Here is a 22,231-nt window from a genome sequence, read left to right on the forward strand (position 1 = left end):
CTTCACATTGTGCTGGAGCTAGCTGGTGGTCAGAGATAGCTCTGACCGCCTGCCATGACGAAAACAAGTTTGTTTTTGTCTTGCGAAGGCTCGGCTGAGGAAACGAGATTAGTCCGACAATTTACCCAGACTGACAACAAATATGAGTAAAGTAAGTACTTTTATGCATTTCTTTTGTGGTTTCTTGAAGCATTTTGTGAATGTAGTATGTACCCGCTCTTCTTCTGTCACATTTAATGGCAGCTGGTATCCTTACTGTTGCATTGCTGCCACCTTCTGCATCAGTCCATTATAGCAGTATTAAATCCTTTCAAGTCCAGTGTCTTAAGTATTTAAAAAGCCAACACTTCCCCCTCCCACTTTAATTTAATCTTTATTTAACCAGGTTCGTTACATTGAGATCAAGATCTCTTTTACAAAGGAGACCTGGACAATGATAAAGTTTCCAATTCACCTAAGCTGTTAATCCTATGCTTAAAATACTTACAAACGTTTTTCAGTCCTATTCAGGCCAAATATGGCAATATGTTTTAAATTTTTGGTCATCTTTTTGTCATCTTTAAAATTAATCCAGAATATGCCAATGCCACTTAAATGGACCCCTTTTCTTTCTTTAAAGAAGCAGCTACCAGTTAAATAATGCCACCAAAGTCTGCCAATTAAAATGTTTACTTTAAGAGGAGTTGAAATGGTTGTTCATTAAACTGACTTATTTTCTCTGTCAGGAATAACTTAAATTAAGCTTAATGAAATTAAATTCATTCTTTTATCTGATTACTCAAAAAAATCGCCAGAATAATTGATAGAATACTTGATTACTAAAATAATCGATAGCTGCAGCCCTATCTTAAAGTCTACACTACAAGTACATCTTGATTGCCTTATTTGACTGTGTGATGCAAAATTATGTCACTGTCCAACTACTTGTGAACATGACTAACGTATCTGTCCCCAAAAAACTATACATTAACAGTTAACAGACAGCATTCTGTGACCCATCAGATCCTGTGCTCTGTAAACTACCTTATGACAGTAGCTTATTCTGGTAAAACAAATTAATTCATTAGCGAGGCAAACCACGGTTCAGGTGATTATTAAATAAGATTTTTGGGGACTGCGCAGTGGTTGTCTTAACACAATGGTTTGGTGTGGACTTCAAAAGTTATGAGCTGCTTATTTTCTCAGTAACCGTGTAATTAAAAGCACCTATTGGATTAGGCTACCAATGCTGCTCTTTGCACCTTTAGATTGCAACATTAAATATGAGAATTTCACTCAACGCAGGTATTGCAGCAGGGACATCTTAGATGATCAGTTAGGACATTTCACCTCACAACAAGCCATATTAAACCAGGTGTTTGTAATAAATGACAACCTAAACAACAGCTAGCAGCCACACTGAGCGGATACAGATCTACAAACACAGCGACTCTGGGTCGGCTCAGCAGCTGACTCTCAAAGCACCTGCATCCCGAATTATACATAACATCATGGCTTAAAATGTCTTACAGAAGTTACAAAAAATGCACCCGATGTCGCAGACCGAACGGTCCCCCCCACTAAAAATCGGTCCGCCTTGCTTCACTGTGCATGCGTTATTTCAGACAACACCAGCTCATCTGAGACCGAGTCTCTTCACCCAAACCAATCAAATGGATTAATGGGATTATTAACTACCAAATGACAAGGCAAAACCTCTTAAATCATTCTAGTCAGTTTTAAGCAGAAACGAGGCAGTTTAAGCAGAAACTCGGCGAAATTCCGTGACACTTTGAAATGACCGGTGTGCAGTGAACGCATCAGCTAGCAGCTCATTTAACTGCGGCGCTCTGATTGCTTAATCTGTCTTTTATGATGGAATAATGCTGAATTTTTCATGATAAAATAATGCTGAATTTATGTGGAAATGATTGCTGTACAAAAGCTTCAGATATCTGTTGCTGAGACAGATGATGACTGGAGTGCAGTTTGAAGCACAAACGAGGTATGAATCCAGGAAATGTGGCTAATAACGCATGCGCAGTGAAGGCAGGGCAGACCGATTTTTAGGGGGGACTGTTCGGTCTGCGACATCTGCATACAGTTGTCAAGGAGGAGGAAAGTATTTATAAAGATCAAACATTTTTGATACCAGATTGTAAGCATGTTTATTACAGTGATGAAAGTGGGCCATGGGGGGAACCCTGAAATTTTTTGGCAAGATCCACTCTGGTGCATTTTCATGTCTATTTACCTCCCCCCCAAAAAACAAGGGTCAGGGTCAGGTCAAGTTTTCCACCCCAGTCTTTTCACACAACTTGTACTGTACATATGCTTATTGTATTGTGGTTATAGTTAGAAAAATTGGCAGTAATAATAAAGAACTGTAGCTTTATTTGTTAAAAATAAAAATAGGTCAAACAATTTCTAAATATAAAACGCTCACTCAGCTCTACAGTGATTGATTTAACTTCCTGCAGCTAAAATGCTAACGTTAGCTGTTAAACTTCAGCAGAGCATCAACGTCACGTATCATTTTCAATTACTCACCTCAGACAAATTTTTGACCGTTGCGCAAACTCAATCTTGTGGTTTTGACTCTCAGACAGAGTAAGATTTAAAGTCGTCTAAATGCTAACGGCATTAGTATTTTGTAGCAGCTGGAAGAATGACCTGTTAACTCCACTTAATGTATCATTACTGGAAGAAATACGCAGCTCATAACTTTTGATGTCCACAACAAAGTAAAACTTTAGGAGAACCACCGCGCAGTCCCTAAAAATATGACTTAAACTTCCAAAACTAAATAACCTTTTTTTCTTTGGAGATTATTGATGGGTTGCAAACCAACACTGCGCATTACTGCCACCATCTGTTTGGGCGTAGAACTGAATGAATGGATGGATTCTGCGTATGCTACCAAAAATAATCCGGAAACGTTCACCGCGTGAGTAAAAATCCAGATTTCAGGTAATTTCCGGAAGACTTTCATCACTGTTATTACTGTTCTGAAGTTGGACATTTGTACATTGGCTTGAATGGGAACCTGTGCTCATAGGTGCACAGTCATGCCACTATTTGAAAGCATGTTTTAAAAACTGGGACGACCCTGAAGGGTGAGGGCAGAGTGGTAAATTCTACATCATACCATTCCATTCTGATTATATAGGCCAGAAATGTAAACATTTAGTGTAACCTGGGTTTTGGATCAAAATTGTAATTTGCTGGCCTCACAGCTCCCTGCATTTGGTTGCTTCTACATCCAACAGGTGATTTCTCCGAGTTATCAGTTTGAGCAGTTGGGATGAGTCACCTGGTGGAGTCAATGGTTGCAAATAAAACCTGTACACTCTCTTCACTTTCTGGAGTGTCTTTGGGCACCACTGAGGTATACAGTGAAAATCTTTTGAACATTTAGGGCCTGACATGTTATGAGCATCCATCCAGCCTACCTGTGTGTCCAGCCAGCTCACGGCTTACACGCACATTCCCCTCACGTGTCTTCAGATTGTAGATAGAGCAGATGTTGTCGAGGCCTCCACAGGCAACATAGTTACCAGAAGGTGCATAGGCACATGTCATCACCCAGGAGGAACGCAACGGGATAGCATGGACCTGAAAGAGTCGAGGATGAGCCAAAACTAAACAGTGACAATACTTTCTGTTTGCAATGTAACCTTTCAAATACATTTCCCACTATATAGAGAATTGGCACTTTCAAACACTTGCGGATTACTTCATTGCTAACGGAGGGCTTTGGCAACTGACAAAATCAACTGGCAGTAATCTGGGACCAATGACAAAAGCAGATTTTTCAAACAGCTTGCATTTGATCCAAACAAAAATTTACATTTGCTTAATAAATCTGCATGGTACTGGATTATTTTATTAAGTGATCATCACTAAACAACACAGACCTTTTAATAGCCAAGGTGGCAAACTATGCCAAACATTATCTATTTACTTCCCAATAAACCAGTGTATTAACAGGTTCTAAACCCCTGCCTTGGTGTTTTGTTTATAGCCTGGCTTATTTAAATGATGGAATGTATGCATGTTAGATATAAAAAACATTTCTGAAAACAGTTATAAATAAAATAAATTTAGTGGCAGAAGTGCAAAATGGCATCCAATCTTCAATTTGGAGCACAGATGCCTTCACTGTCACTGTACAAGCACAGATGTCGTTCACAGCAATCAGCAGATGCTCAGTTTAAAACTATATTGTAATAATACATGTGACTGGATAACACAGATTCCTTATAACGTTGCTTGAATTGAACAAGTCCAAATTTTGCCCATTTCTAAATGGTCAAATTATTTTTTTTCACACCATTACAAATTTCTGAGTTTGCCCAGACCAGTGCCATCTTACTTCTCATATTTACATCTCGTTATGTCTCACAAGATGAGAATCTTGTTCTGCTTTATCTGGAACGCCCCTCAAACAACAACCATCTGGGTGGAACTCAGTGGGGACACCGGGGCAGCCTTGTACACATTATTCCCAGGTGGAAAATTCTCCACAGTGTGCTGCTGGAGCACGGAGGTGCCATTCAACGACTTACTATTGGGATACAAATTGGGTTGAATCACCAGGTTTCTCTCATCGTGCTGAACATCCAGTATTTCTAAGCGTAATACAAAGAAACATGCTCCATCAGTTTGGTTTTTTTTTGGGGGGGGGGGGGGGGGGGGTGCGCGGGCGCTCTGAACTAGCGAGCAGCAATTGCGCTTCACATGGACATCAATTAAAATTAAATAAAATAATGTTTGCCAATTTCAGTTTTTGTTAAGTTGAAAGGTCTTTACAGTAATCTGAATCTTTGTATCAGTCATAAATGATGTTACTAATGTCAATCTATTTGCAAAGTTTTAAAAAATAGCTTACACTGTGACAATTTTCTTGTTTTAAAATTGTTATATGACTGACTCAAATGTTGGTCTAAGTTGGTTTATTGTGATGTCTTTACCTACAAAAGAAAGAATACTGCAATATTAAAAGATTGTGTAAATATACATGTTAAAGTAATCAAGTATGTAAGTTTATTCACAGCATTGTCATCTTTCGCTTAGCTCCCAATTTTGAAACCATTTAGTGTTCTTATATTTCAGCGTTTCATTAAAAATACTATCAACTTACATGTTTAAAAAATATTCTTGAAGATATAATCAAAACATTGAATTTTTTTTCCCCTTTTTGTAGAGGTTTCAAATAAGTGTGACAGGATTTTTTTTTTTTTTTTTTTTTTTTTTTACTTTTACTTGAAATATGTTGAGTTTACCTTGTTTGTGGTATAGCTGTCCCAAATAATGAGTTTGCCGTCCTGGGATGCACTGACCAAAAGCCTTGAAGAAAAAACAACAAAAAACTACTGATGAGTTCTGAATAACTTACAAGAAAAACTAGGTCCCAAACTTTTTTTCTAACATTACAAAAAGGGATTATATACTTCTCCTGTCTTGAAAGAAGGAAGGACTTGAGAAAACACAGAAGTCTGGAGAATGATACCACAATGAGATGGACCAAGGAGTAGAATCAGTGTCTTCACCCACACTAGTGTGTGTTGTTGGGCTGGCCTCCTCCACCAGAATAAACAGACACACTTTACACAACTATGACGTCACCGGGAAACTAATTAACCAAAGATGATATTTGGGTGAATGAATGTGTCTCTCTCTCTGGACAGGGTTTTGAAATGATGTTAAAGTTCATTTCAAAAAAACAGTTATCTCCAATTATTATTGTCCTTCTTGCACATCTTCATGTGGTGTGCTACCACATTATGAAGCTTAATTGAAACCCACTAATTGTTTTAGGAGGAAATGTGTTTGCAAGATTCATGGACAGTGTGATTCCACACATTTTTGCTTATAATCACACCCAAACTGGAAGACACAGACACAAATTTGGTATGTAAAACACTGATACACCTTGCATTTTTTTAAAAAATGATCCTTCCTAAACAATCAGTTTAACTTTAGCGCTGTCTGAACCATAATTTTTCCTGCTTTCAGTTTAAGTAAATTTTATTTATATAGCACCTTTCACAGACAAGAGCCACAAGGTGCTTCACAACGTAAAAGCAGAGTACACCACACAAAACATCAGACAATGGAAGAGACATAAAAACATAAAACATAACATAGGATCACAGAGCAGCCTAAAAGCTAAGCAAACGCTTGAGTAAAAAAGAAAGTCTTAAGTTGGCTTTTAAAAGTATCGACAGAGTCCAGTGAGCGCAGAGAGAGCGGGAGACCATTCCAAAGCCTGGGAGCAACAGCCTGGAAGGATCGCTCTCCTCTGGTTGCAAAATGGGTGCGAGGAACCATCAACAGATTTTGGTCCACAGACCTCAAAGCCCTGCCAGGGGCATAAGGTTGGATGAGGTAACAGATACAGGGAGGCGCCTGGCCATGTAGAGCTCTAGAAGTTAAAACCAAAATTTTAAAATTGATCCTGAAGGACACTGGCAGCCAATGAAGTTCCTTTAAAATTGGGGAAATATGAGTCCTTCTGTTAGCTTGTGTCAGAATTCTTGCTGCAGAGTTCTGTACCAACTGCAGTCGACGCAACTCCTTGTTTAGACATGAAAACAAACTGTTACAATAGTCTAAACGTGTTGACACAAAAGCATGAATAATAAGCTCTAAATCATTTCGAGACACCATTTTCCTGAGCTTAGAGATATTTCTTAATTGAAAGAAGCAATTCCTCGTCAGCTGTTTACAATGCTGTACCAACGACATGTCTTTGTCAAAAATGACACCCAGGTTTCGAAGACATGATTTAGCAGACTGGCCCAGGTCTCCCAAGTACTGCTGAATACCTGGAATATGGGCATCAGGGGCAATAACCAATGTCTGTGTTTTGTCTGCGTTAAGCTGAAGAAAGTTATTCGTTAGCCATTGTTTAACTTCCGCCAAACAATGGAGGAGGGAATCAAGCCTCTTAATCTCAGATGGCTTAAAGGAGCAGTAAAGCTGGATGTCATCCGCAAATAACTGGTAAGAGACATCAGTAAATCTTTGAATGATCCTACCTAAAGGGATCAAGTACAATAAAAACAAAATGGGGCCCAATACAGAACCATGAGGGACTCCACATAACAGGTCCTCAGACTCTGACCTTATCTGGTTAGCAAAAACGCTAAAGCTGCGCCCAGACAGATATGAAAAAAAAACCACAGAAGAACTGACCCCGACAGTCCGACATGATCCCTCAGTCTATTCAGCAGGACCTGGTGGTAAACAGTATCAAAGGCAGAGGACAAATCCAAAAGAACCAACACGGTGGATTTCCCAGCATCAGCAGACATCATAATGTCGCTGGACACTTTCAAAAGAGCCGTTTCCATAGAGTGTTGTCTACAAAAACCGGACTGAAACCTGTCATGAATGTTATTCTGATCCAGGAAGAGTGTTAGTCGGTCTGAAACCACCCTCTCGAGGATCTTAGACAGGAATGGGAGCTTAGAAATAGGTCTATGCTTAAAAGCACTGGGAAACACACCGGTGGACAAAGAAAGATTTACCATTCTAGTAATGCACGGACCAATTACCTCAAATACTTTAAAAAAGAGCCTGTAGGGAAGGATGTCCAATGAGCAAGAGGAAGGTTTCATCTTGCTCACCAATGCCGAAATATCAGCAAGTGTCACAGCCCTAAATGAAGACCAAATGCTGGAAGCAGGCTCAATAACAATAGAAGTACCACACAGGGAGGGTGGAATTTTATCCTTAATCAACTTGATTTTGTCAGTGAACAAACTCAAAAAAGCATTGCTGTCAGCCTCAGAAAACACAGGAGTAACTGAAGCAGCAAGACATACAAGAGAGTTGATTGTATCAAACAACACTCTGGGATTCTTCTTATTCACAGACACCAGCTGACGTATGTAGACAGAACGGGCACTCTCAGCCATTTTGTTATATGATAGAACCAGCTCCCTGAGATGAAGCCTGCGAACCTCAAGTTTAGAGGATTTCCACAGGCGTTCAGTCCTTCGACACAGTCTCTTAAGACTTAAGAGTTCTTCATTAATCCAAGGGCACTCATTTTTCTGTAAAGACACATTGTATTTGACAGGAGCCAATTGATCAAGAATAGTATCACAGTGTTGGTTAAAACACTGGATAAAATTGTCCATATCAAGAAAATCAGTCAACAAACAAGGATTAAACATAGAAGAAAATCTTTCTGCACTTTCAGCAGTGATGATACGCCTCCGAGACTTAACTTCTAAGGGCTACTGATCAGAGCTGTAATGTAGGTCAAACGAAACGAGACTATGGTCGCGCAAGTGGACATCTTTTATAGACATTTAAAATGTCTAGGCCAAGTGTAAAAACTAAATCTAAAATGTGACCCTTTTGGTGAGTGGGCTCAAACATGTTGCACAAAATTAAAAGCTTCAGTCAACGATAAAAGCTCCATAGCAGAGCAAGATAACTTGTCATCAACATGAAGGTTAAAATCCCCAAGTATTAAAACAGATTCCAACGTTATAGAGGATAAAAAGTCACTAAAATGCTTAAGAAAGGCAGTAGCAGGGCCTGGGGGGCGGTAAACCAACACACAGAAAAATAGGTTTGAGAAACCCACCTTGACCAACTGTGATTCAAAGGAGGGAAAATCCTGTGACTGTACCCCTTTACACAGACAATCCTCTTTATAAACGATGGCAAGGCCCCCACCACGGCGACAGGGGCGGGGCTTCCCAAGGACACAGAACCCAGCAGGGCAGAGCTCATTTAAATGAAGAAATTCCTCTTCTCTCTGCCAAGTCTCCAAAAGGCACATTAAGTCCAACATTTCCGTTGATAGAAGATCATTCAGGGAAAATGATTTATTGGCGATTGAACGCACGTTCAATAAACCAAGGCGCAAGGTGGACGACGTCACGTAGGCGCCGTCTGAGGCTCGCAATGGGATAGGACGAAGACGGTGGTCACGTGGACTCCAGCTGATCCGTGCAGGCGGAGGCGTAAACACGGAAGTGCACAATAGCGATGGAACTACGCCACCAGGATACCAGCGCTGAGAAAAGTCTAGAACACCCGTACCTAACCGAACAGGTGTCGATGCAGATGTGCCATCGCACACATCAAAGAGAGGAATGTGGTAGAGGAAGCGAGCCCGTCCTCGGCCACCGGTGCTGGCGCCCAAACGCGCTGCTGCACGCCTTCTCTTCACCTGGACACCAGCCCGCGAGCCTCTTCTCCTCTTATCCAAAAAGCCTTTTTTCCTCAGTCTCCTGCGGATCTTACACGGCACCCTCAACAGCAGCGGATAATCAGGTGAGTCGGAGCCGATAGTTAGGGGCGGAGGAAACGCCTGGTTGAACCTGTCTCGTGAAGCAAATAGGCTCTCCATTGTCTCCTTGATATGAAACAAAGAGTCCCGATCGTAAGTCCGTAAAGCCAAGACACCTCCATCTGCTATTCGGGCTGCTAAAACAACAAATGTCGTAAAAGTGGCCATTTGTAACCAACACAACAGGAGCCGAGCGACAGCCACGCCAGTCACAGGCGCCATCTTGAATCCCATATCACCCCAATAGAGCCATAGGGCATGAGGCGGAGTTCACCCTGGACAGGACGCCAGTTTCTCTCCTTCCTGGGTGCTGATAGATGCGTAGATCCTCAGTTGTAGTTTGTGCCTTTGTAAAACATTTCACTTGTGACAATTTCATTCGGCAGACCATCTATATTTCATGCGTCAGACTGTTATGTTACAGGGCTCCATTGATTGACAGCCTCAGTGTTTATTAACAAAAATATCATTAATTATCATGGCTGTTGATAATGACAACTAATTTCTTCAGTCCTTGTGATGGAAGATCTGTAGTTACAAACCCTGTTTTTTGTATTCTGCACTCAGCTGGCAGGTAATTTTATCTGGGTGAATTCGGCAAGAGTAACCACAGCGACGTCCCAAAGCACAGACAGACTGAGCAGAGTGAACACATTATGCTCCACTGGGAGCATGCAAATTGTATCTACCAGCCTGGCAGCAACATGCACACAGCACAAAGCTAATGTGCCAGAATCACACAGTTTGAGAAATCATCAAAAAGTACAGTGATGTCAGAAGCACAAAAGTGTCTGGTGTGAGACTCGATTCAGTCAGTCAGCTGGAACGTGATGATACAATGCTTTGCTTATGCACAACAAGAACAACCAACCAACATGAACAGAGTTAGAAAGACATCTCGTGTTGTGAAAGCTGAGCAGATCAAGACCAACCAATCATTTCAGCCAGATCAGCTGTGATGATCAACCAAGAGAAAAACCTCAAAATGAAGACCAATTCAAATTTCGTTAGGCTATGCTTGCTGCGTTGACCCAGCGCACCTTCACACCACCAACTTAAACAGAAACAGCTTTCTTTGAACTTGGTGCACACAGGAATGCCAAAGCTTCATCTTAATAGAGGCACTCTATTAGTGTGTATATATATATACATTATATATATATACATTATATATACATTATATATATATATATATATATATATATATATATATATATATATATATACATACATACATACATACATATACACACACATACACACACACAACCCCTGGCAAAATTATGGAATCACCGGCCTCGGAGGATGTTCATTCAGTTGTTTAATTTTGTAGAAAAAAAGCAGATCATAGACATGACACAAAACTAAAGTAATTTCAAATGGCAAGTTTCTGGCTTTAAGAAACACTATAAGAAATCAGGAAACAAAATTGTGGCAGTCAGTAACGGTTACTTTTTTAGACCAAACAGAGGGAAAAAAATATGGAATCACTCAATTCTGAGGAAAAAAAATTATGGAATCATGAAAAACAAAAGAACACTCCAACACATCACTAGTATTTTGTTGCACCACCTCTGGCTTTTATAACAGCTTGCAGTCTCTGAGGCATGGACTTAATGAGCGACAAACAGTACTCTTCATCAATCTGGCTCCAACTTTCTCTAATTGCTGTTGCCAGATCAGCTTTGCAGGTTGGAGCCTTGTCATGGACCATTTTCTTCAACTTCCACCAAAGATTTTCAATTGGATTAAGATCCGGACTATTTGCAGGCCATGACATTGACCCTATGTGTCATTTTGCAAGGAATGTTTTCACAGTTTTTGCTCTATGGCAAGATGCATTATCATCTTGAAAAATGATTTCAATGAATGATCCCCAAACATCCTTTCAATTGATGGGATAAGAAAAGTGTCCAAAATATCAATGTAAACTTGTGCATGTATTGATGATGTAATGACAGCCATCTCCTCAGTGCCTTTACCTGACATGCAGCCCCATATCATCAATGACTGTGGAAATTTACATGTTCTCTTCAGACAGTCATCTTTATAAATCTCATTGGAACGGCACCAAACAAAAGTTCCAGCATCATCACCTTGCCCAATGCAGATTCGAGATTCATCACTGAATATGACTTTCATCCAGTCCACGATAGCTTTTCCTTAGGCCATTGTAACCTTGTTTTTTTCTGTTTAGGTGTTAATAATGGCTTTCATTTAGCTTTTCTGTATGTAAATCCCATTTCCTTTAGGCGGTTTCTTACAGTTCTGTCACAGACGTTGACTCCAGTTTCCTCCCATTCGTTCATTTGTTTTGTTGTGCATTTTCGATTTTTGAGACATATTGCTTTAAGTTTTCTGTCTTGACGCTTTGATGTCTTCCTTGGTCTACCAGTATGTCTGCCTTTAACAACCTTCCCATGTTTGTATTTGGTCCAGAGTTTAGACACTGACTGTGAACAACCAACATCTTTTGCAACATTGCATGATGATTTACCCTCTTAAGAGTTTGATAATCCTCTCCTTTGTTTCAATTGACATCTCTCATGTTGAAGCCATGATTCATGTCAGTCCACTTGGTGCAACAGCTCTCCAAGGTGTGATCACTCCTTTTTAGATGCAGATTAACAAGCAGATCTGATTTGATGCAGGTGTTAGTTTTGGGGATGAAAATTTACAGGGTGATTCCATAATTTATTCCTCAGAATTGAGCGATTCCATATTTTTTTCCCTATGCTTGGTCTAAAAAAGTAACCGTTACTGACTGCCATAATTTTTTTTCCTGATTTCTTATAGGGTTTCTTAAAGCCAGAAAGTTGCCATTTGAAATGACTTTAGTTTTGTGTCATGTCTGTGATCTGCTTTTTTTCTACAAAATTAAACAATTGAATGAACATCCTCCGAGGCCGGTGATTCCATAATTTTTGCCAGGGGTTGTGTGTGTGTGTGTGTGTGTGTGTATGTATGTATGTATGTATGTATGTATGTATGTATGTATGTATGTATGTATGTATGTATGTATGTATGTATATATATATATATGTATATATATATATATATATATATATATATATATATATATATATATATATATATATATATATATATATATATATATATATATATATATATATATATATATATATATATATATATATATATATATATATATATATATATATATAGCCTTATACATAATGTAAATTTTTTTTAATTAGTTGGTCACGTTGTCTGCCTAAGCTTGCATGCAGGAGTCTGATATCATACCAGAACAGTGACTCAATATAAATGTGGATCGGAAACCTTTGGCTTTTAGGTTCATATTCTGGTAGAAAAAAGGCAAGTTAACAAATTTCATTTAATCTTCTAAAGTTTCTGAATGGAATAGTGCTGTCACGTCACTTCAACTGGCTGGCTCTCTGATGAATAAGCAGTCTGACCCCGTCTCCCGCAGAGCGCAGCAGTCTGAGGGACAGAAGCAGAGTGACTCGCTTAAATGTTGGTGACTTAAGAAAACAAACATGTAAAAAGCAATATATCGAAGCCAGCTAAATGATTGTGTTTTATACAATAATGGATATGAACATTAAAATTTCACATTATCAGTCAACAGTTGACCAACAGTGATCATTATATATCCAACTAGTAACTACAAAATGCTAACCCCAAAGAAAAAAAATATTAGAGTGTAAGGTTTGACTCACAGTAGTAGTATGAGGGTTCTCCACAGACAATGGAATAATGGTGCCGTGCCATTATATTGCCACTGCAGAGCTGCTATACTGTGGCATCATCTTGTGATGTTTTAGCGCGAGACTTGGTGGAAAACTGAACGCGCACAAACCCATTTTTGGTGGGAAATTTCACACAAACAACTTCAACTCTATTTTATCCTGTTTACCTCCAGAAAACACAGTTCATGACCAGTGATGCCGGTAACGCGTTACTTAGTAACGCGTTACTCTAATCTGACCACTTTTTTTAGTAACGAGTAATCTAACGCGTTAATCTTTCCAAATCAGTAATCAGATTAAAGTTACTTCTCCATGTCACCGTGCGTTACTATTATTTTTCATTGTGGGTCGATAACAGCATTAAACTTGGTCCGTGGGCAGGAGGTCGGGGTTCGACTGAACTGCCCACTTTAAGCGAGCTGTGAGCTTTTAATCCGCTGTTTTTTGCAGCTGCTCGACTCGTCCTCACCTCTTAAAGCGCGGTGATCAGCACACCTGCACTGAGCTTTACAAAGACATTTTTATACTTTTTTTCCTCCTTTATTTAGAATTCTGAGCTGAGCTGCTCCGTATCGTCTCGTTAAAAACAGCTGATCCTCCGCGACGCTTTCCACTCAAATGCACCTAAACTCTCTTTCTGAGGACCACATGATGTGAAAACGCAATAAAACTTTCTTACCTGTAAATCTTGTCCTGTTTTCTGCATAAATAAATGTTATCCATTCTTTGTGCTCAAACGCCAAAGCAGGGGCGAATCTAGATGGAATGGGGGCATGGGGCAAGGATGTGCCCCCTCCCCCACAACACCCCTAGATTAAAGGTGCAATTTTGAAGCCGTTTTTTACTACAACTAATATTGCTTAAAATAATAATTTCGACAAGTAAAATGTTTAAAGAGAATTTAAATGTTAGAAAAATGTTAGAATTTAATAGTTACCTTTATAAACAATGTAGGCTCGAAATTGCAAGTTTTACTGTTACAGTGCTGTCAACAGTTAAATATGAGGTCAAGAAAGACGTCTTTATTTTACTTTTTATAAAACAAGTATTTATTTTCATTGAAGTCAAGAAAGGGTGACTATAAAGTGAGTTTTGGCAAAACAGGTATCATTGTCATGTTGAGGTGGCAGAGGGTTGTTGTCGGCAGCTGGGAAAAGTAACTAAAAAAGTAACTAGTAATCTAACTAAGTTACTTTTACAATTGAGTAATCAGTAAAGTAACTAAGTTACTTTTACAATTGAGTAATCAGTAAAGTAACTAAGTTACTTTTTCAAAGTAACTGTGGCAACACTGTTCATGACAAAACGCAAGTGTTACACGAGGCCCAATGATCAGAAGACAACCTCCGCATTTTTTTGTTTCGTCTTGGGATTGACCACAACCCGTGTAGCCAAGGAAGAGCAGCCAGAAAAAAGTCCCAACATGGGGGTGACGATCAACGCCGTCTGCCGCGGGACCGACCGGATCAGAGACTAACAACAATGCTGCAGCCACTGTAATGGAACAGGGGGGCTTTTATGAAACACACGACAGAACAGAAATCGAAATTCTTCAGGTACAGAGACATACTTTCATTCTTTGGGATTTTGGTGCAGGATAGCAACATGCATTATTTCCATTCTTCTATGTTCTAAAGGACACAGGGTTCTCCCTAGACAATGGAATAACAGTGCCATGCAATTATACTTCTATCCAGTGCTGCTATACTGTGGCGTCATCTCGCAATGATTTAGCGCAAGACTTTGTGGGAATATAAAAGCACATAAACCCATTTTTTGTGGGGAAATTTCACATAACCAACTTTAGCTTTTTATTTTATCCTGTTTACATGGAGATGACAAAACGCAAGCGTGACACGAAGAATATTCCCTGTGACTTTGAAGATGCTGACAGTAACAGGAATGAACATATGCTGAGCACAGACTGACGCAAGGCCTCCGCAATACCCGATTGCCATATTCCAGCCATCAGATATTGCGAAGGCCTTTCGACAGTCTGTCACAGGTGGGGTCTGGGGATTTTTTTTTTTTTTTTATTAAATGAGGTACCAAACAGAGCATTTTGGGCATACGTTTAAGGATGAACAGAACAAAAAGTCCATTTATGTATATGTTACGTTTTCACAGAGTGAAAGTCGTAGCAAAAAGAAACTCATTTCCATTACAACTTTCCATTCATGACACAAGTCAAGCCTCAGCAAGGACAAAATTCTGCAAAATTTGAAACTGCACACCAATGCATGTAAACTGACTGAACAATATTCAGTTATATTTATTTGAACTGAGATTCAATAGCAGAATAAATTTGTCAGCTGGGTCATTCCATCTCAAGTCACTCAGAGGCTCCCAGGTCACACCTCAGTTCTGTTCTGTCAGTTTGATATGTTATTCCTATTACAAGGTTATGGTGAAACGCCACATATTAGGTCTCTATCTTGCAAACATTTGAAGCCTTTTGACATTGGTGTGAATTTTTCACATATCGTAAAAATGGTGTTTTCTACCAACTTCAATAATGAGCTCCCTATATGCCTCACAGCTTTGAAACTGCTCATGACAGGCTAACTTTTGGGGTAGAGTTTGGAAATGTTGGCAGTTTTGGTGTACCTAGTGTGATCTACCTTCCACAAAGGCCTCAAAATGGTAGAAAACGCAAACTTTTACATGTCGTTCATATATTTGATTAGTTTAAAATCAATAGAACTTTTTGTATGTTGGTTTGTGATACAATGGAAGATATTTACACATTCAAATAATACACCAGGTTGTTTTAACAAAATTTGTAGTCGTTGAAAAAAATTATAATTTTGAAAAGTGTCAAAATATGCCAATTTTCATCACCCCAGATGCCAATATGGACAGTTGACTATGATATTAATATTTTTACCATATATTCTTGCATATCTCAAGATGATAAGCTGCAAATATGGTGTTATTGAGCTTCCTTCTTTTGATTATAAATAGACACATTAGCTATTTTGGGTGGATCTGGACATGTTGGGATCAGGTCACTTCATGAATATTAAGCAACATCTTGGTTGCGTCACTAGAAATTGGGAATATCAAAATAACCATTAGGTCATGCTGGGATTAGGTCGCTGTGCATTGGGCAATACTTTATACTTCTTGTAACCACACATTTGTCATGTGCTGTGAAGAAACAGGCACAGACATGTACTGCTGTCAGCAAATAGCAATGCAAGGAATACCAAACTCACCTTTATTTCTGTAAACCAGTGTAAAACAATAAATAGATCACTCAAAATCAATTTACAAGTAAGAGATGTTTTACCAACTCTTATAAAGAAAGATATTCAACCTATGTATCTATATCATTCTGGCCTCTTGCTTGCCTCTACTGGTGGTTGGCTCTCACTGCGGTATTGTATCACTTCCTGTTCCGGAGCACAGCGGTGTTTTTCTGTATCTGTTAGCTGTTTAATCTGCGCAGTTAGATTGATCTAGTTATCTAGATCACGATTTGTTTCCCAGTGTAATCTTTACGTGCCTTAACTAAAGCACTCCTTCTGCTGAATCACCTCTAAATTATTTACACATTCACTTTGCGTGTTTTTAGGAATCCGCTAGCTTAGCATAGCTACTAGCTCTTAGCCGATTTAGCATGGCGGCTTCTCCTGTCTCTCCCGCACTTTTCTGCTCTGGGTGTGAAATGTTTAGTTATTCCTCGGCCTCCTTTAGCAGTAACGGTACTTGTAATAAGTGTAGCTTATTCGTAGCTTTGGAGGCCAGGCTGGGCGAATTGGAGACTCGGCTCCGCACCATGGAAAATTCTACAGCTAGCCAGGCCCCTGTAGTCGGTGCAGACCAAGGTAGCTTAGCCGCCGTTAGTTCCCCCCTGGCAGATCCCGAGCAGCCGGGAAAGCAGGCTGACTGGGTGACTGTGAGGAGGAAGCGTAGCCCTAAACAGAAGCCCCGTTCACACCGCCAACCCGTTCACATCTCTAACCGTTTTACCCCACTCGACGACACACCCGCCGAGGATCAAACTCTGGTTATTGGTGACTCTGTTTTGAGAAATGTGCAGTTAGCGACACCAGCAACCATAGTCAGTTGTCTTTCGGGGGCCAGAGCAGGCGACATTGAAGGAAATTTGAAACTGCTGGCTAAGGCTAAGCGTAAATTTGGTAAGATTGTAATTCAGGTCGGCAGTAATGACACCCGGTTACGCCAATCGGAGGTCACTAAAATTAACATTAAATCGGTGTGTAACTTTGCAAAAACAATGTCGGACTCTGTAGTTTTCTCTGGGCCCCTCCCCAATCGGACCGGGAGTGACATGTTTAGCCGCATGTTCTCCTTGAATTGCTGGCTGTCTGAGTGGTGTCCAAAAAATGAGGTGGGCTTCATAGATAATTGGCAAAGCTTCTGGGGAAAACCTGGTCTTGTTAGGAGAGACGGCATCCATCCCACTTTGGATGGAGCAGCTCTCATTTCTAGAAATCTGGCCAATTTTCTTAAATCCTCCAAACCGTGACTATCCAGGGTTGGGACCAGGAAGCAGAGTTGTAGTCTTACACACCTCTCTGCAGCTTCTCTCCCCCTGCCATCCCCTCATTACCCCATCCCCGTAGAGACGGTGCCTGCTCCCAGACTACCAATAACCAGCAAAAATCTATTTAAGCATAAAAATTCAAAAAGAATAAATAACATAGCACCTTCAACTGCACCACAGACTAAAACAGTTAAATGTGGTCTATTAAACATTAGGTCTCTCTCTTCTAAGTCCCTGTTGGTAAATGATATAATAATTGATCAACATATTGATTTATTCTGCCTAACAGAAACCTGGTTACAGCAGGATGAATATGTTAGTTTAAATGAGTCAACACCCCCGAGTCACACTAACTGTCAGAATGCTCGTAGCACGGGCCGGGGCGGAGGATTAGCAGCAATCTTCCATTCCAGCTTATTAATTAATCAAAAACCCAGACAGAGCTTTAATTCATTTGAAACCTTGTCTCTTAGTCTTGTCCATCCAAATTGGAAGTCCCAAAAACCAGTTTTATTTGTTATTATCTATCGTCCACCTGGTCGTTACTGTGAGTTTCTCTGTGAATTTTCAGACCTTTTGTCTGACTTAGTGCTTATTATAATTATAGTGGGCGATTTTAACATCCACACAGATGCTGAGAATGACAGCCTCAACACTGCATTTAATCTATTATTAGACTCTATTGGCTTTGCTCAAAAAGTAAATGAGTCCACCCACCACTTTAATCATATCTTAGATCTTGTTCTGACTTATGGTATGGAAATTGAAGACTTAACAGTATTCCCTGAAAACTCCCTTCTGTCTGATCATTTGTTAATAACATTTACATTTACTCTGATGGACTACCCAGCAGTGGGGAATAAGTTTCATTACACTAGAAGTCTTTCAGAAAGCGCTGTAACTAGGTTTAAGGATATGATTCCTTCTTTATGTTCTCTAATGCCATATACCAACACAGTGCAGAGTAGCTACCTAAACTCTGTAAGGGAGACAGAGTATCTCGTCAATCGTTTTACATCCTCATTGAAGACAACTTTGGATGCTGTAGCTCCTCTGAAAAAGAGAGCTTTAAATCAGAAGTGTCTGACTCCGTGGTATAACTCACAAACTCGTAGCTTAAAGCAGATAACCCGTAAGCTGGAGAGGAAATGGCGTCTCACTAATTTAGAAGATCTTCACTTAGCCTGGAAAAAGAGTCTGTTGCTCTATAAAAAAGCCCTCCGTAAAGCTAGGACATCTTTCTACTCATCACTAATTGAAGAAAATAAGAACCCCAGGTTTCTTTTCAGCACTGTAGCCAGGCTGACAAAGAGTCAGAGCTCTATTGAGCTGAGTATTCCATTAACTTTAACTAGTAATGACTTCATGACTTTCTTTGCTAACAAAATTTTAACTATTAGAGAAAAAATTACTCATAACCATCCCAAAGACGTATCGTTATCTTTGGCTGCTTTCAGTGATGCCGGTATTTGGTTAGACTCTTTCTCTCCGATTGTTCTGTCTGAGTTATTTTCATTAGTTACTTCATCCAAACCATCAACATGTTTATTAGACCCCATTCCTACCAGGCTGCTCAAGGAAGCCCTACCATTATTTAATGCTTCGATCTTAAATATGATCAATCTATCTTTGTTAGTTGGCTATGTACCACAGGCTTTTAAGGTGGCAGTAATTAAACCATTACTTAAAAAGCCATCACTTGACCCAGCTATCTTAGCTAATTATAGGCCAATCTCCAACCTTCCTTTTCTCTCAAAAATTCTTGAAAGGGTAGTTGTAAAACAGCTAACTGATCATCTGCAGAGGAATGGTCTATTTGAAGAGTTTCAGTCAGGTTTTAGAATTCATCATAGTACAGAAACAGCATTAGTGAAGGTTACAAATGATCTTCTTATGGCCTCGGACAGTGGACTCATCTCTGTGCTTGTTCTGTTAGACCTCAGTGCTGCTTTTGATACTGTTGACCATAAAATTTTATTACAGAGATTAGAGCATGCCATAGGTATTAAAGGCACTGCGCTGCGGTGGTTTGAATCATATTTGTCTAATAGATTACAATTTGTTCATGTAAATGGGGAATCTTCTTCACAGATTAAAGTTAATTATGGAGTTCCACAAGGTTCTGTGCTAGGACCAATTTTATTCACTTTATACATGCTTCCCTTAGGCAGCATTATTAGACGGTATTGCTTAAATTTTCATTGTTACGCAGATGATACCCAGCTTTATCTATCCATGAAGCCAGAGGACACACACCAATTAGCTAAACTGCAGGATTGTCTTACAGACATAAAGACATGGATGACCTCTAATTTCCTGCTTTTAAACTCAGATAAAACTGAAGTTATTGCACTTGGCCCCACAAATCTTAGAAACATGGTGTCTAACCAGATCCTTACTCTGGATGGCATTACCCTGACCTCTAGTAATACTGTGAGAAATCTTGGAGTCATTTTTGATCAGGATATGTCATTCAAAGCGCATATTAAACAAATATGTAGGACTGCTTTTTTGCATTTACGCAATATCTCTAAAATCAGAAAGGTCTTGTCTTGTAATTTTAAGTAGTTCAGTCATTTCCAGGTTACTCACAGTAAATTCTGGTTGCATTAAGCGAGCGGGCAACCGGCTTGAAGCACTGTCAACATATGGAAAACAAATGATCCGTCTTTCAGAAAAAAACCACTATTAACAGGAAAATCATCACTTCATGAACCGAAGTAATTCATGGAAAATCAATTTTTGTAAAGAAATTACCACTGTTAGCCTTCTTTGCATAAAGAAACATCGCTAGAAGTTGCATTGATTGCAAGGACTCTTGGGCAACTTCGCGTTTCACCGTCTTGTCGTGGTGACGGAGAAACTGTTTTCCATGTGATATGAATAATACTTCAAGTGGTTGTGACACCAGACGCACTCAGCTTCCTCACGTCATCCAAGAAACGATCTTCAAGCTCATCCTTTTCCTCCAGTCATGACTAGGGATGGGACAACTAGTTGTAATAATCAGCTACAACTAGCTAACATTCGACGAGTTCACTATTTTTTATTAGTCGACTAGTCAAAAGCATTTATTATTTATTCATTTAACCCTTAAAAGAATAGACTGGCTGGAGCTGCCACCACTCCCTTCACTCAGTGAAGTAAGTGTGTGAACCTTGGGAGGTGAATTTGTCAGCTCAAACAGGTAGTCTACACCTAGTAAATTAATGCAAGTATTGTCTCCATGCTAATGCCGTTTTTTTTGTATTTGTGATTTTGTGCTTATATTTGTTAAAATAACTCACATTTCAGTTTCACAATGAAGATTAAAAATTGGCTGAATTCATTCAATGTCAAATTTATTCGCAGAGTAGTCGATTAATGACTTTCATTAGTTGCCCCAACTCTGGTCATGACCATTTAAACTTGTTTACTGTGTGGAAAAGGCCAAAAATCTCACTTTTGTTCAAAATGCCGGTGTCCTACCACTTCATCCTGCCTACAAAATACGGCACCATTTCAAAAAAAATATTTGAGCTCTAACACTCCAACCACCTGAAAATGCTGTGGTATGTGGGGCTGTAACACTTCCACAACAAAATGGAGAAGACCTGTAGCATGTGCAGAAATGGTGTCATGCCAAATCTGTCCTAATCAATGTAGTAGCAGAAGGTATAACATTACAGAGCGACACAGAAAATATAAAAGTCTTTTAATCTCACCTGTTGCCTGCATTCAGTCGGACTCATCATAATCTGCCGAAAAACTGTTATCCACAGAAAGCGCCCCTGTTTTCGAACAAGACATCTGGAAATACTTGAATTCTTTATGGTGGGTGTTGCTTGTAAATAAATGCAATATTTTTTTCTTAAAAAAAACAAACTGTCCGTCTATGTTAGAGAGGTGGAGCTATGACAATCTTTTCAGAAACATGACCAATCACATGTGCTGGAAGAAATCCCACCAGGGGAAGTATGTGCTGGTTGATCAAGCACAGTGTCAGTCACGGAGGTGGAATCTGCGGACTGCATGACGGCTTGCAAGTCAGCAAAATTCAGAAATTTTGAGGGAAAACCTCAAAAAAGCAGAAATCCACATTTCCATGGAAACCTTGCGTCTTAAAATGTGTCCAAAAGTGAACAGTTACCCTGTAAACACGCACATGCATTACAGGTACTCCTCATGCCTTGTTTCCATATCGACGATGTCCATAGTATATGCAACATGTCATTTAGCGCTCAAGGCAAAGAAATGCATTAGGGGTCGACCAGTATGAATTTTTAAGGCCCGACAAGATTATCGACAAGGTTTGGAGGCTGATAGCGATATATGAGGTCAATATTTGCCTGCAGTAAAAATGATCAAAAAAGTGTCAAAATTTAGTATAACACACTCTTCTTCTACTCTGAAATTTTTTGCAGCATATGTTTAATTCACAGAACCTTCCAAACTGCCCTTCACACAAAAAGTGCAAGGAGCTATAAATAACATTATTATGAGTTAGTTGAACAAATAAATAAATAAATAAATACAGGCAACACAATCGAGGCCATTTTTGCACAGAGAGGGAGAGGGGGGTGAAGGAGCTACTTCCTTGTAAAAAGTGCTAATTGTGGAGTTTATTTTGATGATGACAATGAACAACTCAAGACAGGCTTATAACACATACAATGAGAAAGCACTCACCCCCAGGAGCAACACAGAATG

At 39.5% G+C, this 22,231-nt stretch overlaps 1 protein-coding gene and 1 long non-coding RNA gene across 2 annotated transcripts in view; one reads left to right on the forward strand and one right to left on the reverse strand.

Annotated features, from left to right (window-relative positions):
• Positions 1-22,231, reverse strand: part of LOC117511972 (guanine nucleotide-binding protein G(I)/G(S)/G(T) subunit beta-1) — a 112,835-nt gene that overhangs the window by 33,746 nt on the left and 56,858 nt on the right. Inside the window, exons 5-6 of the mRNA XM_034171906.1 lie at positions 5,265-5,328; positions 3,432-3,594 (exon numbers count right to left, since the gene is read on the reverse strand). Of these exons, the coding sequence (XP_034027797.1) occupies positions 3,432-3,594; positions 5,265-5,328 (227 nt within the window). The remainder of the gene's footprint in view (positions 1-3,431; positions 3,595-5,264; positions 5,329-22,231) is intronic.
• Positions 117-21,316, forward strand: LOC117511973. Its single transcript, XR_004561166.1, has 3 exons — positions 117-202; positions 9,559-9,563; positions 21,304-21,316. It is a non-coding gene; the product is annotated as an uncharacterized LOC117511973 (long non-coding RNA).

The sequence above is a fragment of the Thalassophryne amazonica genome, chromosome 6 (assembly GCF_902500255.1).
Source record: "Thalassophryne amazonica chromosome 6, fThaAma1.1, whole genome shotgun sequence".
Lineage (NCBI taxonomy): Eukaryota > Metazoa > Chordata > Actinopteri > Batrachoidiformes > Batrachoididae > Thalassophryne > Thalassophryne amazonica.